Source organism: Crinia signifera, chromosome 6 (assembly GCF_055691185.1).
Source record: "Crinia signifera chromosome 6, ASM5569118v1, whole genome shotgun sequence".
NCBI classification, from domain to species: Eukaryota; Metazoa; Chordata; class Amphibia; order Anura; family Myobatrachidae; genus Crinia; species Crinia signifera.
Window position 1 is genome coordinate 229082119 of NC_139222.1, and position 20025 is coordinate 229102143.

At 43.6% G+C, this 20025-nt stretch overlaps 1 protein-coding gene across 2 annotated transcripts in view; it reads right to left on the reverse strand.

Annotated features, from left to right (window-relative positions):
* PAPSS2 (3'-phosphoadenosine 5'-phosphosulfate synthase 2) overlaps positions 1-20025 on the reverse strand; it is an 89870-nt gene that overhangs the window by 19225 nt on the left and 50620 nt on the right. The window contains exons 4-10 of one of the 2 annotated variants that reach the window (XM_083149066.1): positions 18994-19132; positions 16776-16894; positions 13608-13721; positions 12263-12374; positions 11179-11220; positions 9164-9369; positions 4666-4801 (exon numbers count right to left, since the gene is read on the reverse strand). In XM_083149066.1, coding sequence (XP_083005192.1) covers positions 4666-4801; positions 9164-9369; positions 11179-11220; positions 12263-12374; positions 13608-13721; positions 16776-16894; positions 18994-19132 — 868 coding nt within the window. The remainder of the gene's footprint in view (positions 1-4665; positions 4802-9163; positions 9370-11178; positions 11221-12262; positions 12375-13607; positions 13722-16775; positions 16895-18993; positions 19133-20025) is intronic. The other variant, XM_083149067.1, reaches the window with a different exon arrangement.

Sequence of the window (20025 nt, forward strand, 5' to 3'; positions counted from 1 at the left end):
AGCGGGCCCTTTAATGCCCCGCAGGCTGGGACTTGTGGTTCTCCAAGTCACAGCCTGCGGGGGAGGCTTGCTGGGACTCATAGTTCCACAGTAAAAGACAATAGTTTTTATTCTATTTTTTACACCATTCCATCAGCCCGATGCCCACCGCCCAGGGGCATCGGGGACAGCACCAGGATTCAGCCTGGTCAGGTAAGTCCTGGAGGGGGGGGACCCCTTTATTGTATAAAAAGTCTCCCCCCGGCTGTGACATTACCCTGCTGGCTGGTTTGGCCTGGGGCTGGTTCTTAAAATACAGGGGACCCCTAGTCATTTTGTCACCCGTATTTTGGGAACCAGCCCCAGACCTGGAGCCTGGGGCTGGTTTTAAAAAATCAGCGAAGCCCTATTTGTCGGGTTTCCTGATTTTTTAATACCAGCCCCGGCTCTTCAGCCTGGTGCTGGTTACAGCAGTGGGGGGGACCCCACGCCGGTTTCTTTTTTAATAGGTAAAAGGGTGACTGCTGCCCTAACCCAGCCCATTATTATAATTTTGGTCACATGTGAAGTGTGAATAGCCCAAATCGGGAGAGTGTGTACGGTGGTACAATCCTTTTCTTGCGACTGTTTGGACGGGAGTACATCAGACGTCGCAAGTAAATTGTACAGGTGTGTACGCGCGTGTCGGCTGTTGTTTGTGGACGGTCCGACGGGAGTACGGTCGGCCGAACGCTTGCAAAAAAAAAGAATTGTATAGATGTGTACCCAGCTTTAATGACATGTGCTAAATTTGCATGTGAATGGGACACAGGTATAGTATCACCAGGTAAATACCACTGACAAGGGATCGTTACACTGTGCCATTGCACGCCAGTGTCCCTGGCTTCTGGGTAAACTCTGATGGCACAAACTTGTATTCAATATCATGTATATATATATATATATATATATATATATATATATATATATATATATATATATGTACAAACAGGGAAATTTGTACAGATTTTCCACTCCTTGGATCCTGGAGTTTGCTACACAGAGAAGGGTGCTGCAGCCAACAAATTAACGGCTTGAGTGCTTGCTTAACCCCTGTTTGTCTGAACAGGAGGCATTTGGAACACTGGTCAGAGATATTTTCAGTGAACTGTTCAGCGCCTATACTCACTTGTTGAAATATATATATATATATATGTCTAGTATCCATATGTCTCAGAAACACTGCCATCTGTTGGAAGTGAGTGAAGTTACATCTCTTTCTCTCTCTCACTCATGCAAAAAGACAGAGGCGCAAGGTAGCAAGCTAGCTTTCGAAGCTTTTGCTTTGAGCGGGCTTACTAGTAAATGTTATATGTACTATAATCATATCCCCTCCTGGGATTAACCCTACTCCTATGACATTTATACTGTGTTTAACATACAGCATATATATATCATTTGGAACAGGGAGATTTGTCCATATTATACGTACACATTGCAATAGGCCATCACCACATGCTACTGTAACTTTTTTAATTCCTTGCTCCATTCTAGAAGAGATTATAAACACTGATGCTGAGCTCTATTGTGCCAGATGTAATGGGGTGCGATTCCAGCTGGCCAAACTCATGCGTTTTATTAAAGGGGATGTCATTTACAAGCCATGGTTTTGCCTTGTAAATGACTGATTGTCATGATTGGACGCCATTTGATGCCAGCATAACTAGAAATAATAAGTGGATTGATAAATCTCTGCAAATGCCTTATGTGATTGTATGTAAAAGGTTGATTCATTTTCGCCTCAATAGATTAATAGCTTGTGGCCTATCTGTGAACCCAATGGGGATGAACAGATGTGGAGCGGTTTCCTGGAGGAGTCAGGTTATCAAATAAGGCTCTGAGACCCCTTGTAAACCAGGTCTCATCATAAATCAGGCCTGGGTTGTTGTTTTTTAAAACATTGTAACTCACAGCCCGTGACTAGCGCTGGTGTGCAAGTTTCCCTGGCCAAATTCCCAGGAAAATTTGCCAGAATTTCGACCCTACTAGCTAGCAGAGTTGCTCTGGCTGATGTGAAAGAAAATTACCCAGGAAGGGGGGTCCGGGCAGCAGGTGGCGGGACCTGTGGTTCAGACTGCGTGGATCAGCGCATCGGCAGCTGGGAACCTGCAGCTCTATTTGCCAGGCAGTGGGGTGGGAAGCACTGCTGGATTTGAAAACATATTGAAAAGACTGGCCGGACGCTCTCCGCCACCCACCGCATGAACCCTGCTGTCTGGACACAGCTGCCCCCGTCACACAATAAAAAAGCAGGGACTAGGCCGGTGTGAAAAGGGGCCAACCCGGGAACGTCCCTGCTAGAGACCTGGACTGTAAAGGCCCCCATACATTAGGCCGACTTGTCCTAGGGACAAGTCGGACCCAATTTACCTGTGAGCCGCCCGGCAGCTCCCCGGGAGGCTCACATACAATTTGGCACTTGATGTGCCATTTTTTACATGGGATAAATCGCATGCGATTTATCCCATGTTAAAAAAAACCCGGGGAGCTGCAGGGCGGTGAGGAGTAGTGGGGGCGGGCAGCGGCAGTAGTGGGGGCGGGCAGCGGCGGCGGTGGCGGGCAGCGGCGGCTGCGGTGGTGGGGGCGGCCAGCGGTGGGGGCGGCCAGCGGTGGTGGTGGGGGCGGCCAGCGGTGGTGGGGGCGGGCGGCGGGTGCGGTGAGCGCTGCTGACCTGGCCGGGCAGTGTACTTACTTACATAGCAGCAGCGGGGACGGGCAGCGCAGTGGCGGCTATTAGATTTTGAAAATACTTGTCAAATGACCGGCCGCTCTCTGATTGGCCGGAGAGCTCTCAGCCAATCAGAGAGCGGCCGGTCATTTGACAAGTATTTTTAAAATATAATAGCCGCCACTGCGCTGCCCGTCCCCGCTGCTGCTATGTAAGTAAGTACACTGCTCGGCCAGGTCAGCAGCGCTCACCGCACCCACCGCCCGCCCCCACCACCGCTGGCCGCTGCCCGCACGCACCACCGCCCGGCCAGGTCAGTCAGCCGGTGCTCAGGGACCCGCTGCCCGCCCGGTGTCTGCATGCATATGCCTGTCAGGTGGCAGGCATATGCATACAGGGAGGTCGGACGTGATCGTATGTACAGACCGTCCGACCTCCCTGATCCGGTCCGATGCGCACGGGACCGCGCATCGGATCGGATCAGACATCACACACATACGATTTTGGGCCGATTTCATCCGATTATCGGCACCAAGTGCCGAAATCGGATGAAATCGGACCAAAATCGCATAGTGTATGGGGGCCTTAAGTCCCTGCATTTTCTGGTGTGAAAGTGGTATGACAGATACTTAGGTGAGGGGGTTGGCTTATTACAGGGTCCATTGTCCAGCAGTGAGCTGGTTAAAATTCCAAGGGTGGGAGCTGCTGCAGCTGAGGGCTATATCTGTCCCTTTTCACTGGGAATGGAGTGCATTTCTTAGGGACCACAGATACACACTCGAAATTAGCATACCACCCATTTAGTGAAAGTCCCCCACAACAGAATTACCTAACATCATTTGAGTAAGTGAGTTAGGTTTTATGTCCTTTTATTTTGTTTGAGATTGTACTACTCTGTGTATATTCTTAAAATATATATAACCATTTTTGTAACTAAAGCTCTGGAGTTTTCTTGGAAATAAATAATTTACTTTTCTAGTCCTGATTATGTGCTCTTATGATTCAAGCCTAGTGTGGCTTATTCTAACCAGTTTTTCCCGTTATACTGTGTGTTCAGGTGCGAGCAAAGCGTACCTTGTGCAGTGGTAGCACTAAACCAAGCTTTGCTGGTGGCAAAATACTGTATATGTATAACCCCTTGTGACCCCAAGTCACAGCCGATGCTACTCAGATTGACGTATCTGGAGAAGCGTCCGGTAGGTCCGTGACTCTGATCCTTTAAAAAACTGAGATCATTACACCCCATTACATCCAGCCCGTCATGTGGAATGAATGGTAGGAGCATGATAAATGCGTGTATCATACATGTATTGTCTGTCTCCAGTTCATATTAGGGGTAAATAAATGTATGTAACAAAGAAGCAGGTGGTCACACAGTCACAGCAATACACGGAATGCTATATAATGTCTGCAATCTTCATTTCTACTTCCTGGGATTCCCCTATTTCTTGTAGTGAATCTCTTTTATATTGTTTGTTGTACTGCTCTTTGTAGCTCCTGGCTAGTGTAGGAAATCTAGTTTTGCATTAATCAATGCTCACATATAAATGCATCTTCTGGCCATATAGACTCTGCCAAAGGTTCCCTAACACAGTCCTAAAGGCACCCGAACGATCCAGGGTTTAAGTAATATATATCCACGCTTGGCCACAGGTGACTGAATTAGCACCTCAATCAATCTGATATTACCACCTGTACTGAGCCATGATATACCATTGGGGTACCTTAAGGACCGCGTATGGGAACATCTGGTCTACACGCTTCAAGATCAGTTTTAAAGAAGTAAAGCCACTAGAGATGTAATGGATGCAGCTTTGAAAAAATTGGTAGCTCTAGTAATAAACCTAGTAGTCCACTTCAACGTCTTCAATAAATTAGATTTTCAAATATCCTTGTGCCCACCAAACTGCAAACTTTTGTATGTTGTAATAACCATCCTGTAACAAGTGAGAGACTAAGCCAACATAACATTCTTTTACCTGCATTCATTTCTTTAGCTTTCTGTTTCAACTCAAGAGGTGTAAGACGGTATTGATCTAAACCATCTTCCCACCTGATTCTTTCCAAAACCTCAAGTTCTCCACCAACCAGCCAATCTCCACTTGCCAGCACCATCTGAAAGGAAAAATGTTTGGTTTATTCTTCACTGTCTATTATTGGTGCGTCTCCCTAATGGGTTCTATAAGGATTGCAATATAAGCAACAAATATCATATCACATTACAATGCTGTGTGTACTGTAAAGATGACACTAGAATGCTCTGTGTATTTATAATGGGACAAATTGTATAAAGGGTTCTAGAACCTGGCACATACAGGTAGTTGAGTTATCTCTGCATTGTACATTGTTCTCTAGAATGCTCCCTGTGTTGTACATCTGTCACTAGAATGCTCCTTGAATTGTATGTCAGTCACTAGAATGCTCCTTGAATTGTATGTCAGTCACTAGAATGCTTATTGTGTTGTATGACAGCCACTTGAATGATCCCTGTATGTTATGTCAGTTAATAGAATGCTTCCTGTATTGTACATGTCACTAGAATGCTCCATGTATTGTATGTCAGTTACTAGCATACTCCTTGTATTGCAGATCAGTAACTAGAATGCTAACTGTCTGTCATAGTGTACAAATTATAATATTATAATGTACTTTACATGTTATATGATCCTAAATGAAATTTAATACAAGTTGAGTATCCCTTATCTGAAATGCTCGGGACCAGAAGCGGATTGGGAACTAAAAGTGGCCCTGGAAAATTTTGTAGCTGTGGCCTGACTGTGGCCAGAGGTATGACATGCGGTGTAGCCATGGCAGCATCACGGGATGGCAGAGTTGCTGTACTGCAGAAATGGAAGTACGGAATGCAGGCGTCATATACATGTAATCCAACCAGGAATCTTCCCAGTGAGACCTATGGCCAATTCGCCCTTTGTCCCACTTGATACTTTATGGGATTGTGTGCCGTCGACATAAAGGCCCTTATTCTGGTTGACTCGCAAGGCTGAGAATTTCGCAGCCTTGCGAGTCCACCAAAAGCCGCACGCATGGCAGCCCCCCCCCCCCCCCCCCCGTTTGCGAACCGCAATCTCCATACATTTGCAACCTTGGGTGCTGGGGAGAAATCATTTTATGGTCTCCGACAATCGAATGATTTTTCCAGCGCTCGCAGCGTCTTACCTCTACAAGCGCCCTGTGCGGGAAGCGGGTGGGCAGCTGACATCAGCTGTCCACCCCCAGCACCCGCGTCACCCGGGCCATTTGCATGGTAACGCCCATGAAATACTGGGTGTTCCCATGGGCTCTGCCCCCTGCCGCTGCCCCATGCCCCTCGCTCGCACTGCTAGGCAGTTCGCCATGGCCGCTCGCCCCATGCAAATGCGCGGTGGACTGATTAAATCAGAATAAGCCCCAAAGTGGACATTGTACATGGTTCTTCATCTATGGGGATGTATGTGTTACAGCACTGAATGTTATAGGCACTGGCATTGTTCCTAATCAAATTGATTGTTCAAATTTTAAAGCACAAAGGAATATGCAGGTGCTGTTTAAGCAAATGTTACTAATACCCCTTTCAGACAGAAAAGTCTGGAAATCCCGGCAAATACACGGCATTTCAAATGCCGTGTCAATTTGCCGGGAGCAGCCTGACCCCCCTTCACACAGAAGAACAAATTACCGGGTTGAAAATCTACCCGGTAATTTGCTGAACAACACTGGTATTTCTTCTGTGTGAAAGGGTCAACACGGGTCATAAATCCCGTGTCCTCGACCCTGGTCAATTTACGACACGGGTGTGCCCTTTCACACAGAAAAAGGACCCGTGTATTTAATGAAATTCCCGGGTGGAACTGCTTCACCCGGGTATTTCATTTTCTGTGTGAAAGGGGTATTAATAAATATCTCCTTTGTCTTGTTATATTTATTATTTCATGATTGTTCAATTTTATTTTATAGTCCCCATTACATTGGTTATACATATATATAATTTTAATGAGTTTATTGTTTGCTATATCATTGTGCTTTTACTCTTGATTACAGTCATGACTTATTGGTTTATAGCCATTGTTAGGTTATATCTGTGACACTTTAGTGCTGTGATATCTTTTGTCACTCTAGATACATTTAATAAAAGGAAATAGAAGTGTGTAAGTTCATTTAAGGCCTATTTCACATTGCAAAATCAAATCTAAAAAAAAATAACAACTAGTTAATGATTAAAGCTCCCTGAATGGTGTTTTTCCAAAATTTGTTAGAAGGTGCTGAGTACATACACACCCCCATGACCCCTCCTGGTGTGAGGCCAAATTGGCAACTATCATCATACAAGATTTAAAAAAAGGGTGGAACCTGATGTGTGCTTTTTGATTTCAGCTCTGTCTCCACATTGGATTTTAAAGATAAGACCTCAAGCGGTCATGTTTACAATTCTGTTTGAGCTAATCTAATGCCTGCTTTATACATATGCTTGGTGGCTTGCTAAAGTAATCCAAATGATGAATCGCTGGAACTACAGACTACAAGAATAGCTGCCTGTCATATAGTGTGACAGGTGCAGCGGACAGCAGCAGGACTGCACAGCGGGATGATCACCTCCTTAGCCCACTTCCTCCCTGCTTTGCATCCCTGTGCTGAACGGTTCTGCCGGCCCTGAGTCAACCCAGGGCGCTGATGTGATCTGTAGGAACATGGGGAGAGCAATGAGTAGAGGATGGCTTTGGAATTAGAGAGCTACTGCTACTTACTGTGTTTTGATATTGTGGGCTATTGTCTATCTACTTATCTACTTCTATCAATATGGGGGCGGATTTTCAAAATATATATGTGTTTGTATGGATGCGTCACAGGACATTGAAGGATTTTGAAGGAAAACTCAGGACATGACACTGATGTCCTGTCTTCCTTCAAAGTCAAGTGAGTGCCGCAGTTTTTTCTTTTCTTTTTCTAGTGTACCTGTAAGGATTCTGGGAGTATCCCCGGTACCCTAACTCCGTTGCCTCTGACTGGAATCGACGGACGTGTGCGGTGCTAGGCTTCACCTGGGCCCGTCTCGGCTGAAGGGCGAATTAGGTCCGCCCCACTCCGCTACAGGCAGGTCTTAGGAAATGACAACACGTCCGCCGAGGCCAGGAGAGAGCAAGGGGCACAAGCTAGCTAAATCCCTATACCGGGGTACTCCCAGAAGCCCAAAGAAGAAATAAGGCTGAGCGGGTGACACTGACTGGCAACAATGCAAGTGAGATATAATACAATGAAATGGCAACAATGCTAATGAGATGTTATATAATGAAATGGCAACAATGCTAATGAGATGTTATATAAAGAAATGGCAACAATGCCCAGAAGAAGATAACGTAAAATGGCAACAATGCTAATGAGATGTTATATAAAGAAATGGCAATAATGCCCAGTGACACCGTGTGTCAAAACTGTGTAAAGAGAAAGACGGGGCTTCCGGCAGGAACCAGGACCAGGAACACGATCTGACACAGGCTGACAGAACGCTATAACCGGCGTCTGTCTGAGAGAGACGCCGGCTTATATTTTGAATTTGCCGCCCCCTGTGTGACGTCACATCCGGTCCGTCCTGCAGAGTCTTCCCCCTGCAGAGACGGCCGCGGCGGAAGTTCGGGGCGTTGCCAGTGATGCGTCCCAGGAAGATGGCCGGCGTCCTAGCAGCGCAGAAGCTGCTGATGGATTAGGACAGCGGCGGCGCCTGGGACGGCGTCTAACAGTACCCTCTAATGGCACCTGGGCAAGTTATTTACACTGCACGTGTAGTGCCGACTGTACTAAATAATACTTGCTGCAAGCATTTCCCCTTCTCCAAGCCACATTCACCATGTATGCACTGCTTACAGCAATTTATAGTAGGCTTTGAACTCACACTTCCTATTGGTTCCTTGCACATCTGACCATGGTTTAATGCCCAAAAATCTAAAATCATGCACTTGGGTCTCAAAAAAAAACAAAAAAGACTAAATTGTGACTGTTCCATGACTGTTTCACAAGCTGCGGCTGCGATCCCATTGCAAAAAACATGGCTCTCAAATCTTCTGACGACCATGCTGCATGACCATAGGGTCCGATGTCTGCATCTAAAAAAAAAACGGCAGATCTCAGACGCCTCCAGTGGGCATCTCAATACACAATCCGGCAGCTGTGGCCTTTACATGTTTTTGCACAGCCCCTGTGTACTGACATGGCACTATATTATTCCATAAGTATTTTGGAACTAGGTGTGAACACTCTTGACATTTGTTGGGGGATTGGTCTCTTCCCTGGTATCTGTACCATTTCTACACATCTTACACACAAATTAATTATATTTTTAAGTATAATATACAGTATATTAATAAGTCTTATTTTTTAATTATAAGTGATACTTTAGTTAATCCCAGGTAACAATCCATTACAGCACCCGTTAGATTACTATATTCTATTCTAACACATATAACTGTAGTCACCGTGTACACTTACTTTGACATGCGGATGCTGAGAACAAGTAGTGCCCCACACTCGTGCGCATCTCTCTTCTTTTCTATGCTCAAAAAACTCTGGGTTCCGCAAAACAGCCACGATTTTCCCATTATACGACAGAGCAAAATCTTTACTGTCACTTAGTCTTTCCTTGTCTTCGCTGGTGACAGGCAGCACAATGGGAATGCTCAGGTTGATGACACCCCCTGAAAACACAATCTATTTATTAATACAACGTGCAAGTTCAGGACAAAGGTTCTAGCAGCTGTCCACGGACGGAATCAAAGAGAATTCCGCTCATTTCACTGCCACTAAATAAATGCTCCAGGATTCTGCTGACATTTACATTTGTGATATAAATGGCCGGTTTGTACTGCAGTGCTGAGATTACTTTCATCATTAAATATAAAATTATCCCTTCACGCCCTAGTAGGGTATTGAATACCACCTTTTTTTTATTTCTTTTTTTTTAAACTCTTGTCGACCTTCCAACCCTGTCGAGCTTCAGTGGACAACCTTATTTATGTCGACCTTCATACTAGGGACCGTATCCCTTAATTATATATAACACTCATCATTTAGATCACCTAAAGCTATAGTATGACCTTTGAGGTTGTTATGCAGCACAGTCTAATATAGACATGACGGTTCGGTTTTGACTTGGTTCTTCATGCCAAAATGTAATCTGAAAATGAGGCTAAACGTCATCTTTCAGGGACAACTAGATTTTCACTGGCTATCCCAAAAAGTATTTGTGGAAAGATGATGTTAGCCTCAATTTGAGGTTCAAATTTGGCGGGAAGAACCAAGTCCAAACTGAACCGCACATCTCTAGTCTAAAATAATAGGAATTAGTTTGCTTACTAAAAAAGACCTGTATTAAGCTGCCATTAGTGTCAGAAGTTGTATTGGTTTAATATGCAGATATTGTAAGTATCTCTCAACAGGCCAAATGTGGAAAGATCCCAATAATTTGGTATGACTGTCCCTGTATTTGCTGATCATCTATATACAGGTATATGTCTAGTGTCTGTTTGTGTGTCTTGGAAACACTGCCATCTGTTGGCAGCGAGTGAAACTGCATCTCTATCTATCTCACACATGCACAAATACGGGCAATCACAAGGTAGCGGACTAGCTTTCGATGCATTTGCTTCGAGCGGGCTTAGTAGTATACTAATAAGGGACGTGGACACTTGTTGGAAATGCTGAAAATAAATAAACAAAGTTAAACACATACAACTCCGAATAATAAAAATGCATTGCTAATCATCAATAGTCCGATTTTGTAGCAGCTCCATATCTATAAGGAACATGGCTCATTTATAGTGTACAGTTATTATGATTCTGTTTTACGTGTCCAATTTTATGGCAATGTCACAGAACTACAGTATTGTGCTATATTAGTGTTGAGCGAGCAATTGCCTTTATTGTGATAGCTGTACACTATAAATGTTAATATGAAGCTCCATTTGGTACACAGATTATTGAAAGGTGGCATTAATCCATCAAAGGGTGAAGTGGACTAATGAGAGACTCTACATCTTCCCCCTATGTTAGATGTAGGCCATCCTTAAAAAATTAAGAATTAATGAATACAGTATAGGGATGGTACATTTGTTGTAATGAGTTTTGCATTATAATAGATTTCTTATGTTTAAATTCACTGTTTTTTGTTAAATTGTGTAATAACTAATGTAATATATACCACCCCTATACTGATGCATTTGTTATTTGAAAATAATGAAATTAAACTGACGTATGACGTGCAATAGGATTGATCTAGAACATTCATCTTTACATCAGATAGTACTTGTCATTACACTAAGTGAGTTGCATTTACAGAATGGGTCTTCGTTAGGAAGATGCTGTGCTATTATTCTACAAGTGCAACTCACTTCAATCTATGTGCCAGCAAAATTAAATGACTGGCATTGCCATTGTACGCGGATCTTTGGAATTTAAGCGGCTGAACGTGATTTGGTACAAATACCTGTACAACAAAGTAAACTCACCAAGAAACTTTGGGAATGATAAATCTGAGTTATGCATGGCATCTAAAGAAAAGTACAGTTTGGATAAATCGCATTATAGATAACGTATACTGTGAACATCTAATCAGCAAATATTATCTAGATTGAGTAGTAGAAATAAATATTTGTCATTCTAGAACCTAGGACGCTGGACTGACATATACACAAGAAAGCTGTCCATGGGTGAGCTATTGATTATGATTGAAATCCAATCACAATCCACTCGTTATCGATAAGGGAGGGTAAAGAAAGCTGCAGGGGAGGATATACAGACCTGTAACAGATTAGAGTTGTCTGAAGGTGGAAAGGGGAGACTGCAACTCTTATCTATGACATTTAGAACATGCAGGTCGACCGGTATAAATATATCAACGGCGGAAATAAAGGTCAGTTCAGACTCAGCAACCATGGGGTGATTTCTCTCCGCTTCGAGTTCACATCCCCTCGCATGCTAGTTAGGGGATTCGGTGGGGGCTACCTTTGGGTGGCGATACCCTATAGAAACCTATGGGCTTCTATCGCTGCCAGCTGCCCGCTCCAGACTCCTACCCCCCCTCCCCGTCCTCCGTGCTTCTGCTCCTCCCCCTCTCAGCAACTTGTCACAGCCGGGATGTCCTTCCGGCTGCAGGGGGGAGGAGGAGATGCCGGGTACCGCCGCAGAGCCCAGGAGGTGTACATATGCGCTAGCATCGTGGCAGGGGCGTGGCGAGGGCGGCAATGTATGTTAATACATCCCGACCTTAGTATGCAGGATAGCCAAGGCTACGCACAACCATTCAGCATAAAGCTACTGAATGAAACTAATGAACATGTATCTTCTTACTGGTGACTGCGCTAACAATTCTGATAGGCCTCATATTACTAAAGGGATAAGTGTAGCCATAAACGCAATCATTTTATCATTCTGTTACAGATATAGATATTCTGTTACTTTACTGTATTACACCATAAAGGGGACCCTTCATAGGGCAGTATTTGCCATGTTATGAGCACTGTGCTTGTTCATGACACTGACATATTGATTCAAAACAATAAAGAACACAATATAAAACAAAATAAGCATTACCATCTAAAAGGGTGTCAAAATGAAGGACTTGCAGGTATTCTCTCTCACGCATGAAGCCCTTGAGCGGTGTAGCCCAACCTTCACTCAGCACTTGCACCCACTGGAGGTCCACCTGGACAAACATGATGGCATTTAATTAAAATCCCCAAATCTGTTAATACAGGTAGAAAGCTGTATATAAAATAACTGCATGCGCCCATATTCCTATGATAAAATCATATATTACAGTAGCTGCAACATCGTCAGAGACAGGTTTGCCTTCTAAAGTCATATGACTCATAAGAGATTGCCCACCACACTTCTAGATATCAAGGTGGTACCATAAGATCACATGGTTGTCGCCCTGAAACACCCATTTTTGCATAAAGTCAGATCCAGAGTTCTGTATAATTCTGATACATAGAAATGTGTAAATGTGTGTCTATGCATACGTAAGATTCAAAAACTGGCCATTTGCATTGCATGCACCGAGGTCTGTCCGACTCGTGCATAACAGACTTGCATTCAGCATTGGCCCCTTTTTGTGACATACAGGGGCCAATGCTGAATGCAAGTCTGTTATGCAGATGCTTCTTGCGTGTTTGTCAAACTGCACATGCCCCAGAGCCAAGCACTCACAGGTAAGGCCGATGTGCGGGGCCACGTATCGCTATGGCCCCTACACATGAAGCGGTGTAGGGGCATTTTCTAAGCAATCTAGTGAGATCACTTAGAAAATGCCCTGAAATTGCCCCATGTGGAGCCCCATAAGGTCCCCCCCCCGATGACTAAATATCTAACTCATCACAAATTGATCTGTGGTCGCGCATGCATGTGGCCACAGAGCTTGCAGTGACATTCATCTCCACCCATAGGAAGTAATGGGACTCCAGAAATCAACACCATCTGAAGATGACATTGGTTCGGCAGCCCTATCAGGGCATTAATATTGAATAAATTTGTCACAAAATATATGCTGAAACCTGCATTTTGGACCATAAAGAAAAATGAAGTGCCCCACCATTATTGAGATAATTAGTATCACTTGTGGATATTTTAAAATGTGTCGGTCAGTAATGATTGCTGCATAGGAATATCCTGCACTGTTAAGACTCATTGGGGAAAATTTACTAAGATGAGAGTTGTATGGGATGTTGCTATGGGCAACCAATCAGATACTATTATCCACTAGAAGGTTCTGAATAAATAAGAAGTAGATTTTGTTTGATTGCCCATAGCAACATCCCATGTAAATTACAACTCCCATCTTAGTAAATTTCCCCCATTGTCTCCACTGAATTTGGAGAAACACCGGTATATAGGTTCAGGACTCTTCACTCACAGAGATGATTTTGAAACATTTTACCTTTGTAATCTTGACTGAAGGCAAGTTATTGGCTTCTTCTAGGACCTGATCAAACCTATTCTCAGGTACAAACAATTCATGGACTTCCTTTGTAGCTCCTGATGGGACAATTGCCTGCATAGAAGATGTACATCATCTGAATCCTTGTTATAAACACTAACATGTCCCAATCCAAATCATTTACATACTGTACTCATTGGCTGAAATGGCAATGCTAATTAGTGTAATGATATATATCTACGGTATATGGTATATATTAAGTGAACATATTTCTTCATTTTAGTTGTACATTGGAGGTACACACCGCGCTATAACCAAGGTAATAAATTTAGAGAAAGGAATAGTGATCTGACGCTGAGCACAATAATGTAGGACAAGCTGTTGAAATATACAGGAACACGCAAAACGAAGGCATCTGAGAGTGCCGTAGTATTGCGTGTACACTCCAAATCATTCTTTCATCTTTTCATTTTTAGAAGCTTTAGTAAATGTATCCCAAACACTGTGCTGTACGGACTTCAATGGCAGTGTGCTCCCATTGGCAGCACTCTCTGCTAATCACACACAAATAAGCCAATCCCAGGGTGAGGTACCTTCTCCACCTGGGGCTGCCAGTCCAGGCTGCAATCCAAAAATAGAATGCTTCTGTTAAGAAGCCTCTCCCATTTTCTCTGATAGCTTGTACCCCAGCAGATGCAGTCCATAGAAGCTGGTGCTGATGCACATGTGCTAGACTGCCAGGTGTTTCTGTGCATGCGCAAGGTGTGTACACACGATGCGATTGCCTTACCATTCCATCCCGATTAGATCGGTATTGTATCAGGAACGAATCGCACGGCAAGCAAAACGCATTCGATTTCGAGTATATAGTACAGAGCTATCTTACCTGCACAGTCTATGTTTTCTGTTCGATTTTCACTAAACAGGAGCGCGCATCGGGGTCGAATTCTATTAGATTTTGACTATATAGTCAAAACCTAATAGAACGTTAGTCAGAATTGCACAGTGTGTGCACTACATCAGCACCTGCAAGATCCAATGCGGGTACAGTCTACAGACATCACGGGCAGCCCCCACTCATTCAAGAAGGATCCGTCACTGCTTAGCAAGAATCTCTCCCCCAACAAGCCTGACAATACATTTTAATTTCCGCTTCCCACCCTGCAACATGATTTTTGCCAAGGGGCAAAACTGCACCTTGCAGATTAATTTACTCCCAATTAAACCCCCCCCGATATATGTATGTATATGTATGTATATGTGGATGCAACAAAAAAAAGCCACACAATATTATTAATTTACCCAGTTAACAATTTCATGCGAATCTGCAGCAATTTCTTACTTAGAACTGCATAATCATGAGTTAATGTACCATTCCGTGCCTTATCGGGCCAGATGTACTAAGCCTTGATAAGTGATAAAGTGCAGAGTGATAAAGTACCAGCCAATCAACTCCTAAGAGTCACATTACACAATGTGTTTGAAAAATGACAGCTAGGAGCTAGTTGGTTGGTAGTTTATTACATTCCATTTTCTCAAATCTTAGTACATCCACACAGCAACTGAAGTGCTGAAATTAGCACAGTACACGCACCCCATGAGTCCTTGGGGCCCACCAGCTGAACATCCCAATATAGCATATTGAAATACAGGTTTAGTGGTAGCTTAAGATGGGGCTCTCATTCATATTAAATTAAAATGCAGCCTTGCATTAATAAAGATCTTAGTCGATGTTAAGATTCTCTGTGGGAATATTAGTCTTGATAAATTGTCTTTGATGCTTTAATGTAATTAATCTGACATTTCTGTATTGATTGAAATGAATGAATCACAGTTCTATTTCCGTGAAAGGATTTAGCAGTTTCCTGATTATTTATCTGCAGGTTAAAAAACATATGTCAGCATCTTAAACAAAATCGCAATACTTTACATTCAGCGCTATAAACATCCCAATGATTACTTCTGAAAGAACAGTGTTTACCACAAAGTCTTAGATGTGCCTTAAAACTTTTGATATGTGTGTACTATTTGTGGTATACACAGGATGAATAAAAGTAAACACCAACGGAAGTAACGTAATACAGCGAACCTAATTTTATTGCACAATAACGACCATCGTCGATCCGCGTGCCTGGCATCAGCAAGTCTGTATGCACCTGCAGATGGCGGTCCTCCAACAGGTCCCGTCGCTCAGGACAACTGACCGGGTTCACATCGTCTAACGTGTGCCCAGTTTTAAACAAGTTTTCAGGCACCAGCTGCACTACCATGGACTCTGGCTTTATGTCTACTGTATATGAGCAGGCCTACATACACAGATGCATACCCTGCACAAATGGGCCTATTGCAGTATTCAGGTGTACAGCCGTACTAACAATAATTACAGCAGATAGCGGATTTGAAGCACACCATACAGATGATCATCCGCTTAGCGATATATGCAGCATATCAAGCAAATGTAATAAACCTGGTACAGTGATAAATTAGTGATAAAGTGGAAGGTGATAACACACCAGACAATTAACTTCTGACTGTTATTTTTCAAACACAGCTGATTGGCTTTATCACCTTCCACTTTATCACCTTACCAGGCTACTAATACTTCTGCCCCATAGTTTCCTGGAGCTGAGTACTACACAACTGTGGAAAGATGCGCAGTAGCAACCGTTGGTGGCCACCTTGGTAAGGATACCCTATGCCTCAGTAAAGGTAATGTGGAGATAGCACAGGAGCACCCTCTAATGCCAATAGAATGATACAATAAATCTGTAGGATTCTACTTTACCTAGTCAGCTACAGTACAAAAACAATCTGTTTTTAAGCAAATAATTTGCTGCTTCGTTATATTAGCATTTTAGGATTTTAGGGCACAAAAAGAAAACTGTACGAAAAAAATAGGAGTTTAAAAACGTATGCAAGTATGCTCACCAGCCCTGGTTCTCATGCCCATGCTCCTCAGCACTGGCATACCTTATGTGGGTGCTACTTACCCCTGCAGTTAGGCCACACCCCATACAGAATCCAGGCCCCGCCCTGCTGGCTCATGGCTTGCTAGTGTTTACAGTATGTCAGAGTATAAAATCATGTCTTATGTTTATATGCTTAGGAAGACTTTGTAGAAGAAGTTGATATCTCAATCTTTGCTAATGCATTCAAATGTTATCTCACCTTCTCTTGTAGCAGCTCCACTATCTGATGGATACAGTCGTTTACGCTGTGAAGATTTGTCTTCAGGACAAGTTCTGCGGCATCTGGCCTCTCATATCCAGAGTCAATTCCAGTGAATCCTACAAACACACATAATATAGTATGTCAGTAGCTAGAGGACCTACATTTATAAATAAGGTAACATTTATAAATAAGGTAACATGCAGTAGGCAATCGTGTCTGGTTGCAAGTGATATAGAAGAGTTTTTTCCAAAGTGCTAAATATCTCATCATTTGTGCCTTCAGCTGTTCCTGTGCTCCCACAAAACGCACGCACTCACAACTTGTAAGTTTATAGGGATATGTATTAAGGTGTGGAAGGCTGTTTAAAGATAATATAGTGGTCTATGTACTAAGCCTTGGGGCAGGATGAATTAATCGCATCCGCCACACACAGCTTGCATATCGGTGATCACCAACATCCTATGCATGAAGGAAATCACAGCGCTTTGAAAAATATATTTTTTGGGGAATTTTTTAATTGTAATTTGGACTATGAAGTATGCCTAAAATCTAACAAAGTACATTTAGATTGGCCCATTTTTTCATACTGCTGTGACATTCCCATCTCATTAAGGATCTGATTCTGGTTTACTCACTAAGCAGCGTAAATTTGCTGTCTAGGGAGTCTTTTACTGCCGCCGCCGTGCACACATCTCCGCCGCATTGCGAATGGACATTTTGCATAAATACCCACCATTTTTGTGTGAACACCCAGGGAATGCATGGCGTCCCCATGCGAACGCCGCCTGCCTGCCTCCATCCCACCCCCCTGTGCAAGTTCCTGAAGGTGTCCACACAGCAGCCCAGAGGCTAAACATCGGACTCCAGTGTGAATATGCCGGGGCCCTAATGAACCAGAATCAGGCCTTAAATTGGTTATCAGCACTCCACTAAGTGACAGTAGTCGAGAAACAGTTAATCAACACTTTTTGTGTATGAACAGTTATCTTTTTCCTACATTCCAGATTTTAGAGCATTCAGTGTAATTGGAGGTGTACTTAGTTCTCCTAAAAAAAAAGTCAGAACTTATATTCCAAGTCTTTGGCAGTGGGCTGTACATGATATGTAATGTATTGCCAACCTGACCTGAAGCCAAGTGTGCTACCGGTACTTGTGTATTTTGGCGGCGCCCATCGCATCGCATACCATAACGCATGCGATGGTATGCGATGCGACACGATATCGTACGATAGTGCACAATGGCATACAATTTTGAAATTGTATGCCATTGTACATGGCATACAATGCCATACGATGCGATGCGAATAAACATTGTATAAGCACCCTAATGGGTGCTTATACAATGTTAAGCACCCTAATGGGTGCTTACAATGTTAAATGCACCCCCACGCCACCCCCCCACTATAAACGTGAACCCGAAGCGTGGCGAGCGCAGCGAGCCCGCGAGGGGCGGCGGTACGCGTCCTACGACCTTTCATACCCCCACTATCCACGTCGGCGTGGAGTTGAGAATAGAATAGTGTGGCGAGCGCAGCGAGCCACTGAGCCCGGAGCGTGGCGAGCGCAGCAAGCCCCGCGAGGGGACGCGGATACCTGTGAAGCCCGCGAAGAGACGCGTTTACCTGTGAAGGGGCTCGCTGCGCTCGCCACGCTTCGGGCTCGGTGGCTCGCTGCGCTCGCCACACTATTCTATTCTCAACTCCACGCCGACGTGGATAGTGGGGGTATGAAAAGGTCGTAGGACGCGTACCGCCGCCCCTCGCGGGCTCGCTGCGCTCGCCACGCTTCGGGTTCACGTTTATAGTGGGGGGGTGGCGAAGGGGTGCATTTAACATTGTAAGCACCCATTAGGGTGCTCAAAAGCACCCTTTAGGGTGCTTATACGATTTTTTATCGTATAGGGGGTCAAAATCGCGTTGCATCGCATCGCATGCCATCGGGTACATGGCATGCGATGCGATCCGTTCATCGTAAGACGGACATCGGGGGCGCCGTCAAAATACACAAGTACCGTGCTACCTTATATGGATTCAAAACTAATAGTTTTTCAATTTTAATTGAGGTGGAAATAGTTTTTCCTCGTTATCTCCTGACATATAACTTTTATATATTAGAAGCCACCACCAATTGGCCAACATGCCGGTCTACCAAGGTTTACGATCATACATTTGAAACGAGCATCATCATGACACACATATTTCATTTTCATATTCACCTTTTATTTGTCCAGCTCGGGCTTTCTTGTATAAACCCTTCACATCTCTACTTTCACAGATGTCTAAAGGAGCATCCACAAAGATCTCAAAAAATGGCAGCCCAGCGCGCTCGTGTATTGTACGTGCCTCGTCACGATCCTAAGCCAAAGCAAAATGATGACAACAATTCAAACACAGGTTTATACAGTAAAATGCTGGTCATGTTTGCCTCGAGATCTGGGAATTGGTTGGATGGAAAACATGACAATGCCATCAGATGTAACAAAAAAATAATAATTAAATAGTTAAACTATTATGTACACTGTATATTTTCCTGCTGTGCACTGTGTGGCATAATGTGAACTATAAATAATGAATAATAATAGTGAATAATAATAATAATAATAACAGTGAATAATGAACCTAATAATAATAATAATAGTGAATAATGAACCTGTGCGTCATGTGTGCGTCATGTGTTTTGGCCTGTACAATGTGGCATATTGTTAATTTGGGGAACTATAATGTGACATAATATGAAATGGAAGTACTGTTTGGAACAATGTGAATTATAATTCACCAGGGCACCACTTTAGTCCAAAAGTCTAACTAGGCATTTCTATGGTGAATAAGACAAGCAACTGCTATGTCAAGGTGTGTTTCTCTGGAGGAAGAGGAATAGTCAAAATGTTGTTATGGGGTCCATAAAGCTCTAGCTACACCTCTGATGATCCTTTTTGTAATAAGCATTTAAAGGTGCCTATATACTAGGTGGATTCCACTGCGATTTGGTCATCTGATTTCGTCGAAAAGTAAGATGAAGAGTGACCAAATCACATGTGTTTGACATCACGTCCGAGGCAAGCATCTCATCAGAGAGTGAAGATTGCAAAGGCAGCATGACAGATTTATCACGTCACCAAGCCTTTCAGCAGACTTGGCTGGGATTGCTTGCAAAAATGGCTGCATACAGTGTATTGTATGCAGTCCTGTCAGGTGGTTCCTTGACGGTTCAACGGGGAATCGTGGTTGACGTCTCCTCTTGGAGAATT